We start from the raw sequence: 18,700 nt of genomic DNA on the forward strand, positions 1-18,700 counted from the left end.
TGCTGCTTCAGGAGCGTCAAAACAAAAAGAAAACATATTAAACCAAAGTTCCTATAAGTGCAATCCCAAGGATTAAATGTTCAGATAGCCCATAAGTCTAACCCAGAGGGAGGGAGGAGCAGTTAACATTTTCTCAAAAGAAAGAAAATGTCCAAACCAATGAAGAGTGGACATGAGGGACCTGAAGAGAGCATGTGATGGGAAGGTGAAAACAAAAAAAGCTTCTAAAAGAAGACACCAAGGATAATATTCTCACATAAATTCAGACCATCATTCTATATTTTCATGGATATGAATTTTGGTACATATTTCATGCATATGAAATTTGGTACATATATACATATATGTATCATACATGTACATATGTGTATATATGCATATATGTACCACACATATGTATATATACATAGGTACATGTACACATATGTATATATACACGTGTGTGTATATATGTGTATATATGTATATATACATGCATGTATATATACATGTACATATACACATATGTGTATATGTACATATTCACACTTATGTAAATATATTCAATCTAAAGCTTCCTTAAGACACATACATAAAACGACCATATGATTAGTGTTTGGCCATTGCTCATGCAGCAAATGCTGAGTAAATACAGCTCTGGATCCTTTTGTCAGGCCACCACTCCCTAGCTGTGTGACTGACAAAGTCTATGCCTGAACACCTACATCCATGACCAGGGTGGCCTTTCCTGTCCCCTGTTGCCCAAGCATGTCTCAGGTATAAATAAGTTCCAATACTGACAGGGCACAGCAAGGGTAATTTACATGACAATAAGAAATGATTTCTATCTGAACAGTGCATACCAGAGTTGATTTCGACAGACTTATCTTTAAAAAAATACACATAACAAAAAAGGAGACAAGTAGTAGATTGGGGACCCACAGGTTGAAAGTCGTTGCTTGTGATTCTAAAACATCCCAGTAAAATTATTCACAGATAATTGTTAAAAAATATAACTGTACATACTGTTGACACTTGGACAACACAGAGAATCACGCAGTTGAAAATCCACATATAACTTTGAACTCACCAAAACCTTAACTACTAATAGCCTACTCTTGACCAGAAACCTTACTGATAACATAATAAACAGTTGATTAACACACATTTTGTGTTGTATGTATTGTACACTGTATTCTTACAATAAAGTACGCTAGAGAACAGAAAATATTATTAAGAAAACCATAAAGAGGAGAAAATACATTTACATTCATTGAGTGGAAGTGAATTATCATAAAAGTCTTTAACGTCATCCTTTTCAGGTTGAGCAGGCAGAGGAGGAGGAAGCAGGTTTGGTCTTGCTGTCTCAAGGCTGGCAGAAGTGGAAGAAAATCTGCATATAACTGGACCCAACAGTTCAAACCCGTGTTGTTCAAGGGTCATACATGGGAAATACTGTGATTTTTCCCCCTTCTATATTCAGCTTCAGGTGACCCGACACACTTTGATATCAAAAGAGAATCTGAAATCTACAAGAACTGCGGATTTCAAATGGAAAACGTACATAATTGTGCTATTTGTTCCTGGGTGAGTGTGGGACGGAGAGGGTGAGAGTGTTGAAATGGGATGGAGAGAATGGAAGCAGTGGGGAAGGAGAGAAAATACCCTTCCTATCACACACACTCACACACTCACACTACACACTATTTGTACAGTCACAACTACCCAACTGTTATTGATCCTTTATAACTGCAATTGAGTACAGCTGTAGGAAGATTGAGAGGGAACTGGGATCTGGCGCCTGGATTGCTCACGAGGGGTCAGGGAAACCCCTCAGAACTCCTGAGACCCAGAGATTGAGGGAAGGGTTGAGGCGGAGTCTGCAATGGGGGCTGTCCAGCAGTAGCAGGCAGCGGGCCGACCCTGGTGGAGGGTTGGGAGACTGCTGTCATTTTATGGGTCGGCAGCCAGAGTGAGAGTGTCCCTGCTGCCAGAGGACCACGGCGGGCTGGGCGCGGGGTCCCCGCCTCTCGCTCACCACGCGGACCCCGCGCCTCCTCCGGCAGCCGCGGTGGTGGCGGCGGCAGAGCCTCGCCCACTCCAATCCCCACCCTCTCCATCCTTAGTCATTAAAGAACAGCAACGCCTGGCACCTTCTTGGAGGACCCCGGGCGCAGAGGAGGAAAGGGAGCAGGCGCAGGGGGACTGGAAAGGCAGCATGCGCTCGCCAGGAGCAACCTCGGCGCCCAGGGTCTGAGGCTGCAGCCCCAGTTCGCCATTGTGAGCCGCCGCCGGGGGAGTCCGCTAGCGCAGCCGTGCCCCCGAGTCCCCGTCCGCGCAGCGATGGGGCACCTGCCCACGGGGATACACGGCGGCCGCCGCCTCCTGCCTCTGCTCTGGCTCTTTGTGCTGTTCAAGGTAGGGGAGCTCCTCCACCCCTCCTTCCTAGCGGTCCGGGCGGCAGCCGCGCTCCGGCGCCCTCGCTCTGCCGTTGGGAGCGGCGCGCCCCAGGGCACGATGGCCCAGCCGCGGGAAGCGCCTGCCGTGCAGCCTGGGCGCACGCTTTGTTGTCCTTGCGTGTGCGTGTTCCTGGTGGTCTTGAGAGGTAGGGGGGCGGGGGGAAGAATAAGGGAAGTTTGTTCCCTCCGGCTTTCGCCCTTTGTGCTCTTTTATCGCTGCTGAAATCCACATCAAAGGTGGGCTTGTTGGATTGTGCTTTCTCAGGCAAAATGAGGTCACTTTCTTTTCTGGTTTCCACTGCACCCCAACGCTGCTTAACCTTTCCGCCCTCCCTCGCACAGAATGTGTGGCTGCTTTGTCTTAATTTTCCTTACTGCTGGAATTATACACTGGAGAATGGAGGGAGACTGAGCTCCCTGGTCACAAATGGACTGCCAGGGCTACGTTAGGGCAGAATTTTCTTTGAATAAGGAGTGTCAGGTAGAGCTTGGGAAGGATTCCTCTCCCCAACTCCTATCAACATCTTTACAATTCCTTTTAAAAAGTCTCTAGACTTTCTCCACTATATTTACAGATGATATTACCCCTAGATTTAATGGTGGAAAAATACATAATAATTAACTTTTTCGTATCTTCTTTGGAATGTGCTACCCTGAGGTTTTACTTTGAGAAAAATGAAAAGCAAAGGAGTTGCTTTTGAAAAATCAGTTTGACAACTATACTGTACATAAATTTTTTTGAAGAAATGTCAGCTAGATGTTTTCTTGGACGGCGATGTGAAGTTCTGAAGTGATTGTCTATCACTCATGTCTTCAGTGGATCTACTTTAGTTCTGTCGTTAGTCTTTTCCCCTCTCCGCAAAGCAAACTCAAGAATGTCGACAGGTGACTCGGAGCTATCCTTTCAGGACCACAGTGATACCTACCCTAGAAATGGATGCCAGGTTAATGGATCCAAAGGTTTTCTTATTATAGAGTCACTTCTCGCTTATATGCACCATTAATTATGAATGCCTAAAAAGAATATAATGGAACAGGACCAATGGATTAAGAACAGCATTAATTTTAAATATTCCATATTTTCATTTATCTTAATGAAAAATAGAAAAAAAATTCAGGGAGAAACAGTAACAGAATGCCTAAGTAAGACCTTAAAATATATTTAATATGTTTTAACGTTTTTTCTTAAATTATCAATAATCATTAATTTTAAAATATGGTAAATAATAAGCTCAGTTATATGTTTTTACTGTAGGAGGTTGTTCTTTCGTACACATCACAAATGCATTAGACTTATTAGGTTGTCTATTAGTCATTTTCTAACTATTTATCAAACTGTCACATCTATTTTACCTATGCAATAATTGTCACTAACCAAAAATTAGAAACCAAGTCACTACGCATTTTACCGAGCAACAGCTAAGAGTTATATGTATGACATCTGATCCAAACCTAATGTTTAGCACAACTGCGGGTTTTTGCTTGAGTTCTTCATAATGAGATAATTCCAGAAATAAGAGAATGACTTGGTTGGGAGTGGGGGTAAGGTTTTGCAATTAAAATAAAATAAATGTGGCCACTGTTTGACTTAAAACTCGATATTGGAATGAGAAAATGCAGTTAGTGATGGTGTAATGAAAATGTTAGTGATTGTCATAGAGGTCCAGCCTGCTTCATATAATAGGTATATTCCTGAACATTGCAGGTAAATGTAAATTACGGCAAACTGCTTCCATAGTAAATACATTGGCAAAGTTTGCCATTTAAATAATAATTATTGTAGTGGGACACATAATTTTGTAAGAAAAATCATTGTCCTTTCTTTTATGTGAATGTAATATTTTTGTCACCTGAATATAAACTATATCAGAGGAAAGAAGAAAAAACTGTATATATTAAATATCTTCTATGTGCCGGTTTTTTAGGTATTTTACATATGTTATTTCATTTAATCCTATTTTGTTGCAGTTGACAAGAGTTGTTCAAAGTGGTAAATTGGGCACATAGTGTAATGTCTTACATTTAGGGGATAGTATATTCCATGGTGCATTGGACATATGGTATAATCTCTTTATAATTTGGAGATGGTTTTGAATTAAAGGTCCTGATTAAGTGCCAGTAAAATAGATCTACTCAAGCAGGTGGTGACTGGAGGATGAGAAAAAATTCATTATTAAATACCAAACTGCTAACTGTATCTCAATAATAAAATCCAAAATGTTCCACGTGTGCCGAGTCAGAAATAAAACATTCTCTCAACTCTCCCTTGCCAAAATAATTTCCATAGTTTTCACTATAGTTAATACATTTTTCACTACTCCATATGTGTATCCTTTATATAAGAGTGAAAATTCTGAAGGAACATAAGACAGAGAAATTCAAGTATGAGGCTTAATTTATAGCTTTACATTTTCCACAACTCAAAAATAAGCAGCTGGATATCAGTGGTGGAAAAGTAGGAAAGTTTGAATGTGTATGAATGGCTATAACCAGTTCCATTGAGGGAGACTAAATGTGACTGGCCAAGAAGGTCTTTGTGCCGTCATTCCTTATCCATGGAGCAGTGATGAGCACATATAATCGGGCATCTCAGACTCTCTAAATCATTCACTGCACATTATGAAGCTAATGTCTGCGTAATTTATCTTGCCTAAACACAATGTTGGTTATGAAAATTTTTATTTTTATATCAATATTGATGGTGTATATAAAATAGTAGAAAAAATGGAATTCTGTTATTAAGTTGAAGGCTACTAATTTCAAAGTCTTCTATGGATGAATGCAAGTGAGGTATTTATCTGGCGAGCCTCGCTGTTGTGCGTCTTCCCATAATTCCCAGTGAAAGAAATGTAACTTCCTACACTTGTCCTATCTTTACTAAAGCCCTCCTAGAAAATGTCTTCCTGTATCAGTTTACTCAGTATAAGTACTTTGTCTACTAAGGTGCAAATCGTGGAATATGACATCATAGGAATTTGAAGTTGGCCTTCCCTGAAATGTTGCTTTTTAGTAGTCAGCTGGAATATATTCCTAAACTCAAGGGCTTGCCATGTGTCCCTTTTTAACCCCTTCTCTCTATTTCTTTCTATTTCTGCTTTTACCAGAGATATCGTCAAAGAATATTAAATTTGAAAAGTCTTAATGTTGTATTTTCTGAAACAGGTTTATATTTAATTCTATAATACATGAGTGTTATGATACTGGCCATTCTACTCTTATCCAGGGGAAATATCTGTTTTCCACGGTCTGTCTGCCTTTCTCTCCTTTCCTATGTTTCCCCTCCCAACCCCATACACACACACAAAGAAGTTTTACTTTTCGTGGTTGAGGTTTCATCCATAAATTGCACAGTGTTGGCAGGTGAACCATAATCCTTTCATTTTGCTGGAGCAGCTTAGATCCTTTCCATCACAATGAAGTTTGCTGCCCTTAACTCCCATGTCATCTGACTCCTTTAATAAATCATATTGCCAACCTTTTGGAGAAACCTTTTTACATGTGACATCCCCAGTAGGTTGGCAAAGGCTCCCTGGGCCATGCTTCTACAGATGATCGAGTAATAATCCTTCCCACTGTGAACATATGTTTGCTTTTGTTCTTTGTTTTGTGAGAGACTATTGTTGTATGAAGGAATGGAAAATACACATTACACCTCTGCCTCATTTTGGCCCAAAAGAAAATGCACATTTATGTGGATAACTGATTAAAAACAATATGAGTTGTACTTTATTTTAAAATGTAACACTATTTCTACTATCTAAATATCCAACTTAAAGGTATTTAAACTTATAAGCAGATTTACTCCTGAAGCTTATAAATATAATTGTAACTTGAGGCTTGAGGGGTTGTAAAAGAATGTTTGATGTCAGATACAGTTGATGCACCTACATAAAACATTGTAATTGGTAGCAGTGTGGCACAATAGAAGGCTTAACAACAATCACCACAAGTTCTCATTTTCCCCCTAATTTAATGCCTCTCCGTAGACAGTTCCATTGATGTTGCATTTTCAGAAACATATCCCAGTGCAATGATGAGCTTTACTGTAAAGCACTTAATGTTTTCGTTTAATTACTCCAAATATGTTGTAAATATTTTTGAAATAAAGGAATGTCTATTGTAATATTTCTATCTTCCATGGTGCTAGTATGTGGTGTTAGGAATTTAACAGAAGGTTAATAAACAGATTTAAATTTTCTGCATTATATAAAAGCTCTGACTGAGAATTATGAAATATTGTAATATTGACTTGTGAACACATATTTAAGGAAAATATAGGAAAATTATCATTATGGGAGTTAAATAATCATAACTACAATGTACTCATTACATTCAAATAGTAAAAAATTTACCAATCACTTATATTAGAATCTTATTAAAACCATAAATTAAAATATCAATGTGTTATTTTTCCCAAAAGTGTAATATTCTCAGTTGCTCATTTATTCATTAATGTTGCCTCACCTCTGTTTAATGTTATTAATTAAAAAGTAGCAAATGACATACTAGGGGAAATTGATTTTTTTAACCTCTATGGGTGACCTACAATTTCAGCTAGTACCCAGATATACAGGTAATGTTTTTGCCTCCTCTTCCACATCACCACTCCCCTATGACCACAACCAACCAGAACTGACCAAGGTTTCTGTGTTCCTAGTAGAAATCCTCCTAATGTTTTGTCAGACATCACCCTTAAGAGATGAAGTATTTTCTACACCCTGGTCTTGGTTTTACCTATGGTAGTGTTTAATCCAAGGTCGTATAACCCAATTTCTTACAGAACTCTTCTATAGACATCTTAAATACCCATTATATCAGCTCTTTTTGCTCAAATAAGTATGTAAGGTTTTTTTTGTGCACTGGTGTCATTGATTTGAGGAACCCAAACAAGGTTAATGTGGCCCAAGTAAAGTGAGCAAGAGTGTGAATGGATTGGGATGAGTGTGAATGGGTTCCTTTTCTCCTGGTGCTATTGATTCCAGCAGGTCCCATAGGGTTTCTATCAGCCAATAAGAGGTGGCTCACGCCTGTAATCCCAGCACTTTGGGAGCCTGAAGCAGGTGGATCACCTGAGGTCAGGAATTCGATACCAGCCTGGCCAACGTGGTGAAACCTCCTCTCTACTAAAAATACAAAAAATAGCCAGGCGTGGTGGCAGGCACCTGTAATCTCAGTTACTCGGGAGGGTGAGGCAGGAGAATCGCTTGAACCTGGGAGGCGGAGGTTGCAGTGAGCAAAGGTCACACCATTGCACTCCAGCCTGGGTGACAAGAGTGAAACTCGTCTCAAAAAAAAATAAAAAAAAAAAAAGTATATGTGAATAACCTCCTTAATTAAACACCTCTCATGTCATGTAATCTGCTATCACCGATTACTCCTAATGTTTCCCTTTTCCAAGGTTGTTCTAGGTCTTCAGAACATCAATCCTTAGATTTTTTTTTCCTCTGTACATTGTGCCTTTGAATTTATTTCTATGAGTAGGATCATATCTTATCCTTGTGCCAGAAAAGCGTTCGCAACTCTTTCAGCATCTAATTCCCCAGTGAAAGATTTCTTCTTTCCTTAGACATTCTAGTTACTTAAAGGCCAGCTCCTTTTTCTTCTGAATATTTTAAAACCACCAAACAAACAGAAGATGTTTGAAACAAGGTTGCAGGGATTTCTTGATAAAAGGTTTTTTTCTTTCCTTTTTTTCAGGAAATTGAGATGAAAGGGAGAAAAGTGATATTTGCTTGGAAAAATATTTCAGAAACAGAGAATCAGAAATAGGACTTCAAGCTTGAGAGCAGTATTGCAAATTATGAGTATGAATGGTAATTTCTGTAAGAAAATGAATATAGGGAAAATTAGAGAATGAAATGAAAAACATTTGATGAAAACAAATACACTGCAATTCTATTTATACGCAAATAAATGTATTTTCTTATCGAATACTCTATTTGGTTTTTCACTCTTTATAAATAGGAATGCTGCACAGTTCATTTTTCTAACAAAACTATTTCTATCTTAATGAAAATTTAAACTAAATAAACCTTTTTTTAAATGTGATTTTTGGTACATTTACTAGCAAATTAAAAGAATAGGAATGCAATTTATCTACAAGTAGTGGTGCAAGATCAGAATTATATTAATAGTAATCTATATGAGATTTAAATGATGAATGTTTCCCTTTTTTGTGCTATTTCATTTTACTGTTTTCAGAAAACTGAGACTTTGTTTTATTTTCCTCTTTCTGCCCATTAAGTTTTTAATATCAGTGATTTATATAACGGGTGAGGAAAGGCGTCATATGACTCTACCATGCTCTCAATACTGTTCCTTCATTATTACCCACCATTGACCAAATTAAGTGCAGAGGAATTTCTGACCCCGGTTCTCTCTACCTTTAACCCATATCAGAGACCAATTATGAGCCTGCTGTGCTGATACGTGTCTTGTGATTCTCTCTTGGTTCCACCCATAGGAATTTGTGATTGGCATGTACAAACCAGATGTCAGAGAATTCAAAAGAATTTTCAGTGCCCTTTGTGTCTTCGGTCCTATCTGAAGCCTGATTCCCACCTCTCTGTACTTACTTTCTGAATCAATATTCTATTTTGATAAACTCTAGTATTCCTGCTTTTGAATCCTGGCATTAATTATAATTAACCTTTCCTTGTCTTTTAGTTTCCTTGAAAGAGCATCCTATAAACATTTTTTGGCTGACCAATCTTTCCCCAATGCCAAAATGGAAAGATTGAGAAGCTCCTTTTCTTATTCAATACTGTCTTTTGTATTCCAGAATAAAGACTCACTGCTCAATTCCATTTAGTTAATCAAACATCCATTAAGCATCTAGTATGTGCCAGGAATTTTACTAGATATTATAGGTACAGAAGTGGATAATACTCAGTTGAGTCCCTGGCAGTGGCATAGTGGGAACATGGACACAGATGATGGTCATTAGAATATGGTGTTTTGTTTTAAGGATGAAAATGTGGGCTGCTAGAGGAGAGACACTTAACTATTTAGTGGTTTGGGAAATGATTTCTTTTAAGATGATTCCTGAGCTGAGTCCTGAAGCATAGGTACGAGTTAGGTTTAAATATATACACACATAGGCAGAGAAAACTGCACAAGCAAAGGCCCAGTGTTGTGAAAAGCATGGCAGAGTTTAGGAAAATGCAGATATATATCAAAGGCAATGAAGCCACAGGAGCCAGATCAGGGAGACTTCTACATGCTGAGCCAGAAAGTAGGATCTCTGTATTCTCTAGGGGAAGAGGCCTTATCGAAGGGTTTAATCAAGGCATTAGTGAGGTAAGAGTTGCATTTCAGATAGAGCTCTTTGCCTACAAGAAAGGCTATCCCAAAGGTAGAGCAAGCCTGGAAGAATTAAACTAGTAGCAGATTGTTGAAATTATCCAATTAAGAGATGACAAACACTGGCATTAGGCTGACAGACAGTAAAAGAGTGGCAATGTTGAAAAATAGCTACATTGGCAAGGCTGATTAGATGTGGGAAATTGGAGAGAGCAAGATGTAGGGTAATTTCTTGGTAACCAACCCTCTTGCCTGGAAGAGTAGCGGTCTCAAGATAGCATGTGTGCTGGATAGTCTACTCTCAAGATCAACTGTGCTGGATAGTCTACTCTCGAGATCAACTCACCTCTCCACTGTGCCCAGTGCCAGGAAGTGTCCCTCTATGGACCATTTCTTCCTGTTCCCTTGCCCTTTGGCTCCTAGTGAGTTTGGCCAATAGAAGGCACTAGCCAAAGATTACTGCTAGAAGGAGGGAGAAATCAAATCATTTATTCTCCTAGCCTCCACCCTGGCCAGCCCCCATTAGGCAGTGGCTTCATTCTCTCTTCCAATTCTATAGTCAGCCCCTCTTACAAGGCTGATGTTCTGGCCAAATTCCTGAAACAGTTCTCTGTCCTTATCCCTTGAGAACAATAGCTTCTCCCTGCTTCTAGATCCTAAGTATGTTTTCTCCATGCTTAATACATTATTTCTGCTCCAAACCTTGATCCCTTTGGCTAGTCCATCCCTTCATTTCATTCCCTGGGATTTTCTTTTTGAGTATCCTGCTGGGACCATGACTGATATAAGACATGGTAGGTTTAGTGGTAGATCTTTGAGTTTGAAGCAGTTGAAAACAAATAAACAAACAAAAACAGGTACTTGATATGAGTCTGAAGGGTAGAGGAGATGGAAGGCCTGGAGATGTGAATGGGATCCCCTAGCAGAGAGAAAGGGAGTGAAGGGCAGTGGGCTGGAAGGGGGTCTTGAGAGGCACCGATTGTTAATGTCAGGCAAATAAGGAATCTAAGAAGCTGAAGGCACAGCCAGAGAGGTACAGAAGGAAAGCAAAATCAAGGAAACCCACGATCTAGGAAATTTCAAGTGGAGGACTTGGCAAACAGCATCTAATGCAACAGAGAGGCCCTATAAGCTAAGGTCTAGAAAGTATCTTTATATTAGGAAATAGGTAGGCTATTGGACTCTGTGGAGACTGGGAGGTATAAATGCTTCTGGGAATTGAAGAATAAAAAAGCAGCCCCTTATCTGATAAGAGCATAGGTGCCAAGTGAGATCAGAGAGACCTGAGGTCAATATCAATTCTCCACTATGCTATTTACTGGCAGTAGGATGTTGGGAAAGTTATTTCACCTTTCTGGATTCCCTTTTGTTCATCTCTTATACATATGTCTTAGAATTATTGTCAGGAATAAATAAGAAAATGACCATAAAGTACTGGGAACAGTGCCTAGAATACAGTAAGCACTCAATTAATATTATGTATAACAATAAACTGAAGAGAAAAATAGTAAAAATAGGCAAAGCGAAGTCAAAGAGGTAGGGCAATAAAAATGTGTACAGAGCAGCATTTCCCAAAATGTGCTCCACAGTACACTGGAGAGGCTGGCAATACTCTTGTATTGAATGTTATTAAAAATGAATACCTTTGTGGTGACACGAATTTGGGAAATTATTAGTTTAACTTTGTTTAAACTAGTATTAACTTGTTTTTGTGTGCCAGAATTTCTTAGAACTTTTAACATGTTAACACGTATTATATCTTTCACAGGAGAAATATGGTGTATAACATTTTCAAACTTGTTTGATTATAGTATCCTTTTTCTTTTTCTTTTTCTTTTCCTTTTTTTTTTTTTTTTTTTTGACAGAGTCTTCTTGCTCTGCCACCAAGGCTGGAATGCAGTGCCATGATCTAGGCTCACTGCAACCTCTGCCTTCCAGGTTCAAGCAATTCTCCTGCCTCAGTCTCCCAAGTGGCTGGGATTACAGGCATGCACCAGCCTGCTGAGCTAATTTTTTGTATTTTTAGTAGAGACAGAATTTCACCATGTTGGCCAGGTTGGTCTTGAACTTCTGACCTCAGGAGAATAATGAGTATGCTCTAAGAAACAATATTTATGCTCGCATGCTAGATGCTTTGTTTATCTTTCCTTTGTTTAAAAAATTATAAATGTAACCTTAAGGATAAAGAAAACATAGCAGCAAGATCAGCCGTAATTTAAATCTCAGGATCAGGAGAATTTGCTTGGAAAGCAATCATCCCAACTTTCTTATAAAACACTGATGTTCAGGAAAATGCTTTTGGAGGAAAATACGTAGATATCTTCCTTACTTTATGGACTGTACTAACTCTGGCTTCAGTAATTGTACATGTAAAATGTTTCTTTGAGTTTTGAATCAAAAAATGAAACATACACTTTTAACATCATTTTCCAATGTAATTATCTTAATATATAGCTTAACAGACCAATCAACTTTATTCAGTATCTATCATTGAATCATAAAGCCATATTTTTTCAAAGACCATCTAGTTCAAAATTTAAGCTGATGCTTAGATATTGTCTCTAATATCACTGCTAATTAATCATAAATGGTGATATTACCAACAGCTGTAAAGTAGTCGTTCCACCTTTAGACAACAGTTTTGTTGTTTTGTTGATTTGGTTTGGTCTTGAGATTAACTACTTCTGGTTGTAGCGTTCACATGTTACTTCCATCTCTGTTTGACTTTAGTAGAGCACTATATAGTAACTGCTGTTGCTCTCATGCATGTTATGAATAACTGCTTTGCCAACAGACCTGATGGCTTATAAAGATAAAATGTGAGAAGCTTGTCATCTCACTGTTCTGTCCTCATCCTCCATCGCACAACTTTAAGCTATTTACACCACCCTGAGTTTTCTGCCTATTGCCATTTTTTTCTTTTTTATAGCCCCAATAACAAGTTGAGTAGAAGACAGTTTTTATTCTTCCCGAGGGTGTTCCATGATGAACCACGGTAAGGAGTTGGGAATGCTAGTGTGAGAAAAATGCATGGCACATAGTAAGCATTCTACACATGCAGATTTTATATTATTCCAATCTCTGCTCAAAAAATGTTTTTATTCAGCACGTCTTTCTGAACAGCCTATCTAAAATCATCCCTATCACTCTAACATTTTACCACTCTTACCTAAGCTTCTTTTTCTTCAGAGAATGTATCATTCACTAAATGACATTACATTACATATTTTATGATAACTTAGCTCCTCTACTGGAATATTTATAGGTTTCATGACAGCAAGGACTTTGTCCATTGTGTTCACTATTGTATCCTCAGCTCCTGGAAGAGTGCCTGGCCTATGGTAATGTCCAGTGAACATTTGTTGAATGAGTGAACGAATGAGTGTTGAGTAAATAAATGGAGTGAGGGAGGTCAAATGGAAGCTATGGGACAGACTCGAGACAAAGGAAGAGCATGATGCAGGTGTGCAAGTACAGGGAGTAGAGAAGCTGCACAGTGAGATGAGCTAGGAGGGAGGTGCTACTGAGTTGGGCTGGGGAGGCAGTGGCATCAGGGCGGAGGATGACCTGGAGATGCCATTTTGCTCTGGTGGAGGGAACAGAGGTTTTATTACCACAGATGAAAATGAGCTCGTTTAGACATCAAGATAATGTTCCTGACACTTTTTTCTCTCTTTATTTTATCAGGTTAGAGTAAACTACTGAGGACCAAATGATGGGTGCCCAAGTCGTAAATAGGGTTCCCTTGTGTAGTGAAGCAAAAACATAGCTTTTCTGATCATTTATTCTCCATCTTATTCATTGACTGTGCCTATAATTTACTTACTTGTAAAAAGTAAGTTTTTAAAATGTAAAAATTTGTTTTTATCTTGGCTCTACAGTTTGAAAATGTCAAATTGAAAATTAATGTGTAAATCTTTTTTTCTCTCGCCATGCACGTCAGTATAACCAGACTGTGTCTAGACCTCAAAAGGCATTTCTGGAAACTCACACAACTAACTGAAGCTCTGATGATAAATTATTGTTTTTCTTCAAAACTTAAAACTTTTATGATTTCCTTTACTTTTGAAAATTTTATTTTTTATTTTTTTAAATGCATATAGATACCTCACGGAAATTTTAAAAATGACTTTTTGAAAATGATTGTCTTTTCCTGGATAAAATTCCATTGGGTAACTTCTTAGAGAAACAACTAGTAATTTTTATACTCAGTTGAAACACTAGGTGAAATGTATTTTATTATGCAACACAGTGAGTTAAACATGCTGATTCATGAGTGCTACATACATTAAAGTGTTAGTACATATAGACCAAAAACCCGATTGCCCAGATTTTCAGGTGACTAACATACAAAATATATGCTTAAGACAACTGCTATTACTTAAATAATTCAGTATTTCTCTGGTACGTTGAAAGGTATTACATAATCTTGTAATGCACTGATCTATATCCATAGTCTATTAACTGTACTGAAAAAGTACTGAAGTTTGGGTTAGCTGTAATTTTTATTCTGCAACTTTAATTTTGTGTTTGTTTGTTGGCAAATCAATATATCATCCAAAGCCAAAAATAGAATGAAAATTGTGATCAAATTATTTACACTCTCACATGCATGACTGAAAGGAGTTTTTCCTCTTGCCTTTATAAATTTATGATCAGGAGACTCACTTCTGGAGAGTATAAAAATAACATTAATAATTCTTTAATGAATTGTTTTCCTTAAAATTAATAATCTTCTTTACTCAATATCAAATCAAAATTTCTGGAAACATTTGAGAACACATTTACACAAGTCTCTTTCCGTCTCTGGAGTGGCTACACTAGAATTAAGCTAATTGTCACACATCATCCTGTCTCTGAGATAAGCCAGGAATTTCCAATTTTAGTCAAGTTGGTGATCCATAAAATAGATATCCTAGTAAAATTACTATGAGCTTTCTACTTACTTTGATATTGTGCTGATAACTAAAGTGTAATTATAAAAACTGAAGTGTTGTTACTGCCAAATACCACAAAGTATAAGCATCACACTTATAATAATAAATATTGACACCATCACCTTAAGAAATATCTTCTCATTTGAATGTACTTAAAATTCTTAGATTTTTATCTAGGAAAAAAATTGGCTTCTAAAGTTCGTGAATGTTAAGTTGATTAATAAGGTAAATAATAAAAGACCGAGGGAATGGTATACTGTCTGCATGTATTATTAAACATTGAGTCATGTGGTCATCTCTTAAAGGATTATAGAAAAAAAAAGGTTTTTATGAAATGCATTGGTGTAATAGCCTTATTTACATATAAACATAGTGATGAGATGTGGCCAAGTTTATTCTGCATTGTCATGGGGGAATTTCCTCTGCAATTTTCCCTAACTAAATTATACTTTTAATTAGTCTTTTAGAACTGACTATAGGCCTTATTCAAAGTGGTTAGATACTTGAGATTTGTAATATGGAAATTGTGGTATTGACAAAGCTTTCCTAAAATAATCGCAAGGACTTAGAACTAAATACTTTGGAATTCATTCTAAAAACTTAGTTTATGAGGTTTTGTTAATTTTTTTAATTAGCAAAATTTGCTAAAACTGAGCCACCCTTATAATGTGTCTCAGATTGCTTCCTCGGATTTACATTTTATTTATTTGCAACAAATAAAATACAGTTGCATCTTTAAACCCTTTTTCCATCTCTATGCTATTACCTTGGTTCATTTCCACTGCTAGATTGATGCAACATCTTTCTTTTCTGAAGGATAATTGAGAAACTAATGAGAATCTTTCCTTTGAAATTCTTGTTGCTACACTGAGGCCTTCAATTAGCCTCTTTACTATATGGTTGCTTATGGTTTTGAAGTAAGGCATTCTTAATTTGATATCTTTAAGCCTGAATCAGGTGTGCATCATCATGCACGAGAATTCTGTAATAACATACAAAGAACTGGAAAACTGATAGATGTTCACAGCGGAAAATGTATAAAATACAACAGGCAGAAAAAGAATATCATCATCCCTAAACACTGCGTTCCAAAATAGCTACCATGTGGAGACATATCTTTCCAAATCTTTTCCTGTGTCTGTGCATTTGAGTGTGTATGTTAAAAAAAAAAAAAAAGGTATAAAACTTCCCTACTATACATGCTTTTTTCACTTGAAGGTATTGTGATAATTTTTTTCAAGACCTGAACATTTTCACTCTTCTGCAATTTGGGACATTAACCCATATGTCCAGGTCAATTGCATGCAATTCCCAAGTGTATTTGCATTGTTAAAGACATAGATGATCATAGATACAGATTGTAACCATGAAGTGGGGAAAAGGAATTTGTTGAGCAAAGAGATTGTTGTCTATGTATGTGCCCACCATTAGTGTAACTACTAAAGAATTACACACATAGCAAAACTTCAGATGCTATATTGGCAGACATTTATTTTCTATTTTTTCACAACTAAATACTGTGCATAAGGAACTTAAGAATAAAGGCATGCTGGTTAAAAAAAAGATATAGGATTGAATTCTGGCTGTATTCTTTACTAGCTATGGCATTTGGCAGTGTACTGATCTCTTCATAGAAGACAAATCACAGTGGCTGCACAGATCACTATTCCTCCAGCAGCCCAGTCTGCCATCCCACCAGGTCAGCCTATGTCCAGCCTTGCTAATATCTTGCTAATCTTGGAGGAAAATTTCTTCTCCTCTTTATCCACATAGTCTGAAGTGGGGATACCATTCTCCTACTTGACCTCACTGCTCTGGGCAGAGTGAACAGCCAAGAGGTGAACACCTGACCTAAGCCCATGTGGGGAGTGCACCTCGCTGACCACTGTCTTTGGAATTCGCATGTGATCTAAGCCAGAACAATCAGAACCTAGTCCTACAATTGTTTTCAAACTGGCAATGGCAGGGGAGGTGAAAGAATATTTTCCTTTCCAGTTGTGGAGCTAAGGCATGAGCTTGGACGGTGTCCTCAACCATAAAACTGACTCAGGAACAAATGTTTTGTAGGAAGAAATATTTTGTAGCAGAAAGGAAGCCAGCAGGACTACTAGAGACTTCAGCAAGACTATCATTCATTGCAGGAAGATGATCTCATTCCTCAGACTCCAGTGAGTCACTCCACAGGTACTTAGAAAAACTACAAATTTACGAAAATTCAACTCCATCATAACGAAGCAGGCATAATAGTGATACTTGGGATCCTTATGTAAACGGAATCAGAGTGATTATGTAATTTATCATACCAACCGGAACACTTCTGAGAGTGAAGGGATCTTTATGCCAGGACAGAAGACATAAATCAGCCTGTTCTGGGAAAACCGTGATGGATGGTTACCTCTTCCTGAAAACACAAACAAACACGTTTTGTGTAGTATGCAGTCACTAGTTCCTCACCCATCTCATTCATCCATGAAAATCTCTGCTCTAAGTAAGATGAACTAACCATAGAAGAGGAATTGCAATTATCTTAATCAAAAACTAAAACCTGTACACACATATTGCTAGAAACTTCCTACTAGCCCAAAACTGAAAATAACCAAAATGTCCTTCAACAAGTAAAAAGTTTAAAAACTGTGGTGCATCCATACCATATAATATTATTCAGCAATGAAAAGGAATGAACCATTGATACACATAGCTACTTAAATGAACTTCAGGAAAATAATGCTGAGTGGAAAAAGTCCATCTCAAAAGGTCTCATTCTGTATGATTCCATTATATAACATTATGATGAAGGAAAGTTTCATGGTTGCCAAAGACTAGGGATTAGGGGAATGGGGAATAGCTGCATGTGGCTAAAAGGGGCTAACATGAGGAAGGCTTGAAATAATGAAACAGTTATGTATCTTGATTGTGGTGGTAATTATATGAAGTTATACATGTGATAAAATTGTAAGATCTAGACATACACTCACAAATGAGCACATATGTAACTGGTGAAATCTGTATATGCTCTATGAGATGTACTAATATCAATTTCACTGTTTGGATTTTTCTTGTTTTAATATGTAAGATATCAACATTGGGAGAGGCAGGGTCAAAAGTACCTGGAACTTTCCTGTATATTTCTTTGCAACTTCCTATAAATCTGTGCTTATCTCCAAGAAAATGTTTTTAAAAACTTTATTAGGTTTTTCAAAGCTTGCTTTGTTTTGTTTTTTGTATGTGTGTGTGGCGCTCTGCTATGTATTTTAACAGTGGATAGATATAGTCTTTGTCTTTGTCCTATAGGGACTGTCTCAGAAAAACAATAACTACAATTGCAGGGAAAGTAAGTTATCGAAGCAAACATGAAGCACCTAGGAACATACACAAAATACACAAAGACCTCAATAAAACACCATTAGCTGCAAACTCAAATTTATTATGAAGCAGGTTGTATATTGGACTATATTCTTACCAGGTTTATGTAGAAAGTTCTTGAAAGGACCAATCGTTAATGCATTCCCCTTCATAATTCCCACAACACTGTTAAAGGCAACATTTTAATGACTCTTTAGAGAATCAGATAAAAAAGGAAATTACCACTGTAGGAGGTAAGGGCAAAACATTAATTGATAAAGTAATATTCTTCCATTCTTTTAGTAATAATTAAGTAGCATATCTGGAAATGGTATAAATAAGTTTGAACAAAATAGAAAGTATAAGATAAGCTTACAAGGTTTGAGTAAAACAGGAGCAGAGTAGAGGAAAAGGATGGATGAAGTATTAATGTGAAGATGAATACATGTTCAGATATTTCCACCAGTCAATCATCAAACATGCATTAAGGTACACATGTAAGGAAGGCACTGTGTTCCTCATTTTAAGAGTATAAAACAAAGTTATTTTGCTAAGAAGTCTGTAATATAAGTGAAAATAACAAACATGTAAGAAGCTAAAGGGCAATATATGAGTTAATACTGTAATAGAAGCTTTGAAGTATTAACCTATTAATTTGTAAATGAATGAGAAAGAGAACTG

At 37.3% G+C, this 18,700-nt stretch overlaps 1 protein-coding gene across 2 annotated transcripts in view; it reads left to right on the forward strand.

The window, feature by feature from the left end:
• Window positions 1-1,925: 1,925 nt before the first annotated feature.
• Window positions 1,926-18,700, forward strand: part of PTPRO (protein tyrosine phosphatase receptor type O) — a 285,274-nt gene continuing 268,499 nt past the window's right edge. For both annotated transcript variants that reach the window (XM_024257382.3, XM_024257383.3), the window contains exon 1: window positions 1,926-2,397. In XM_024257382.3, coding sequence (XP_024113150.2) covers window positions 2,323-2,397 — 75 coding nt within the window. In that variant the 5' untranslated portion in view covers window positions 1,926-2,322. The remainder of the gene's footprint in view (window positions 2,398-18,700) is intronic.

The sequence above is a fragment of the Pongo abelii genome, chromosome 10 (assembly GCF_028885655.2).
Source record: "Pongo abelii isolate AG06213 chromosome 10, NHGRI_mPonAbe1-v2.0_pri, whole genome shotgun sequence".
NCBI classification, from domain to species: Eukaryota; Metazoa; Chordata; class Mammalia; order Primates; family Hominidae; genus Pongo; species Pongo abelii.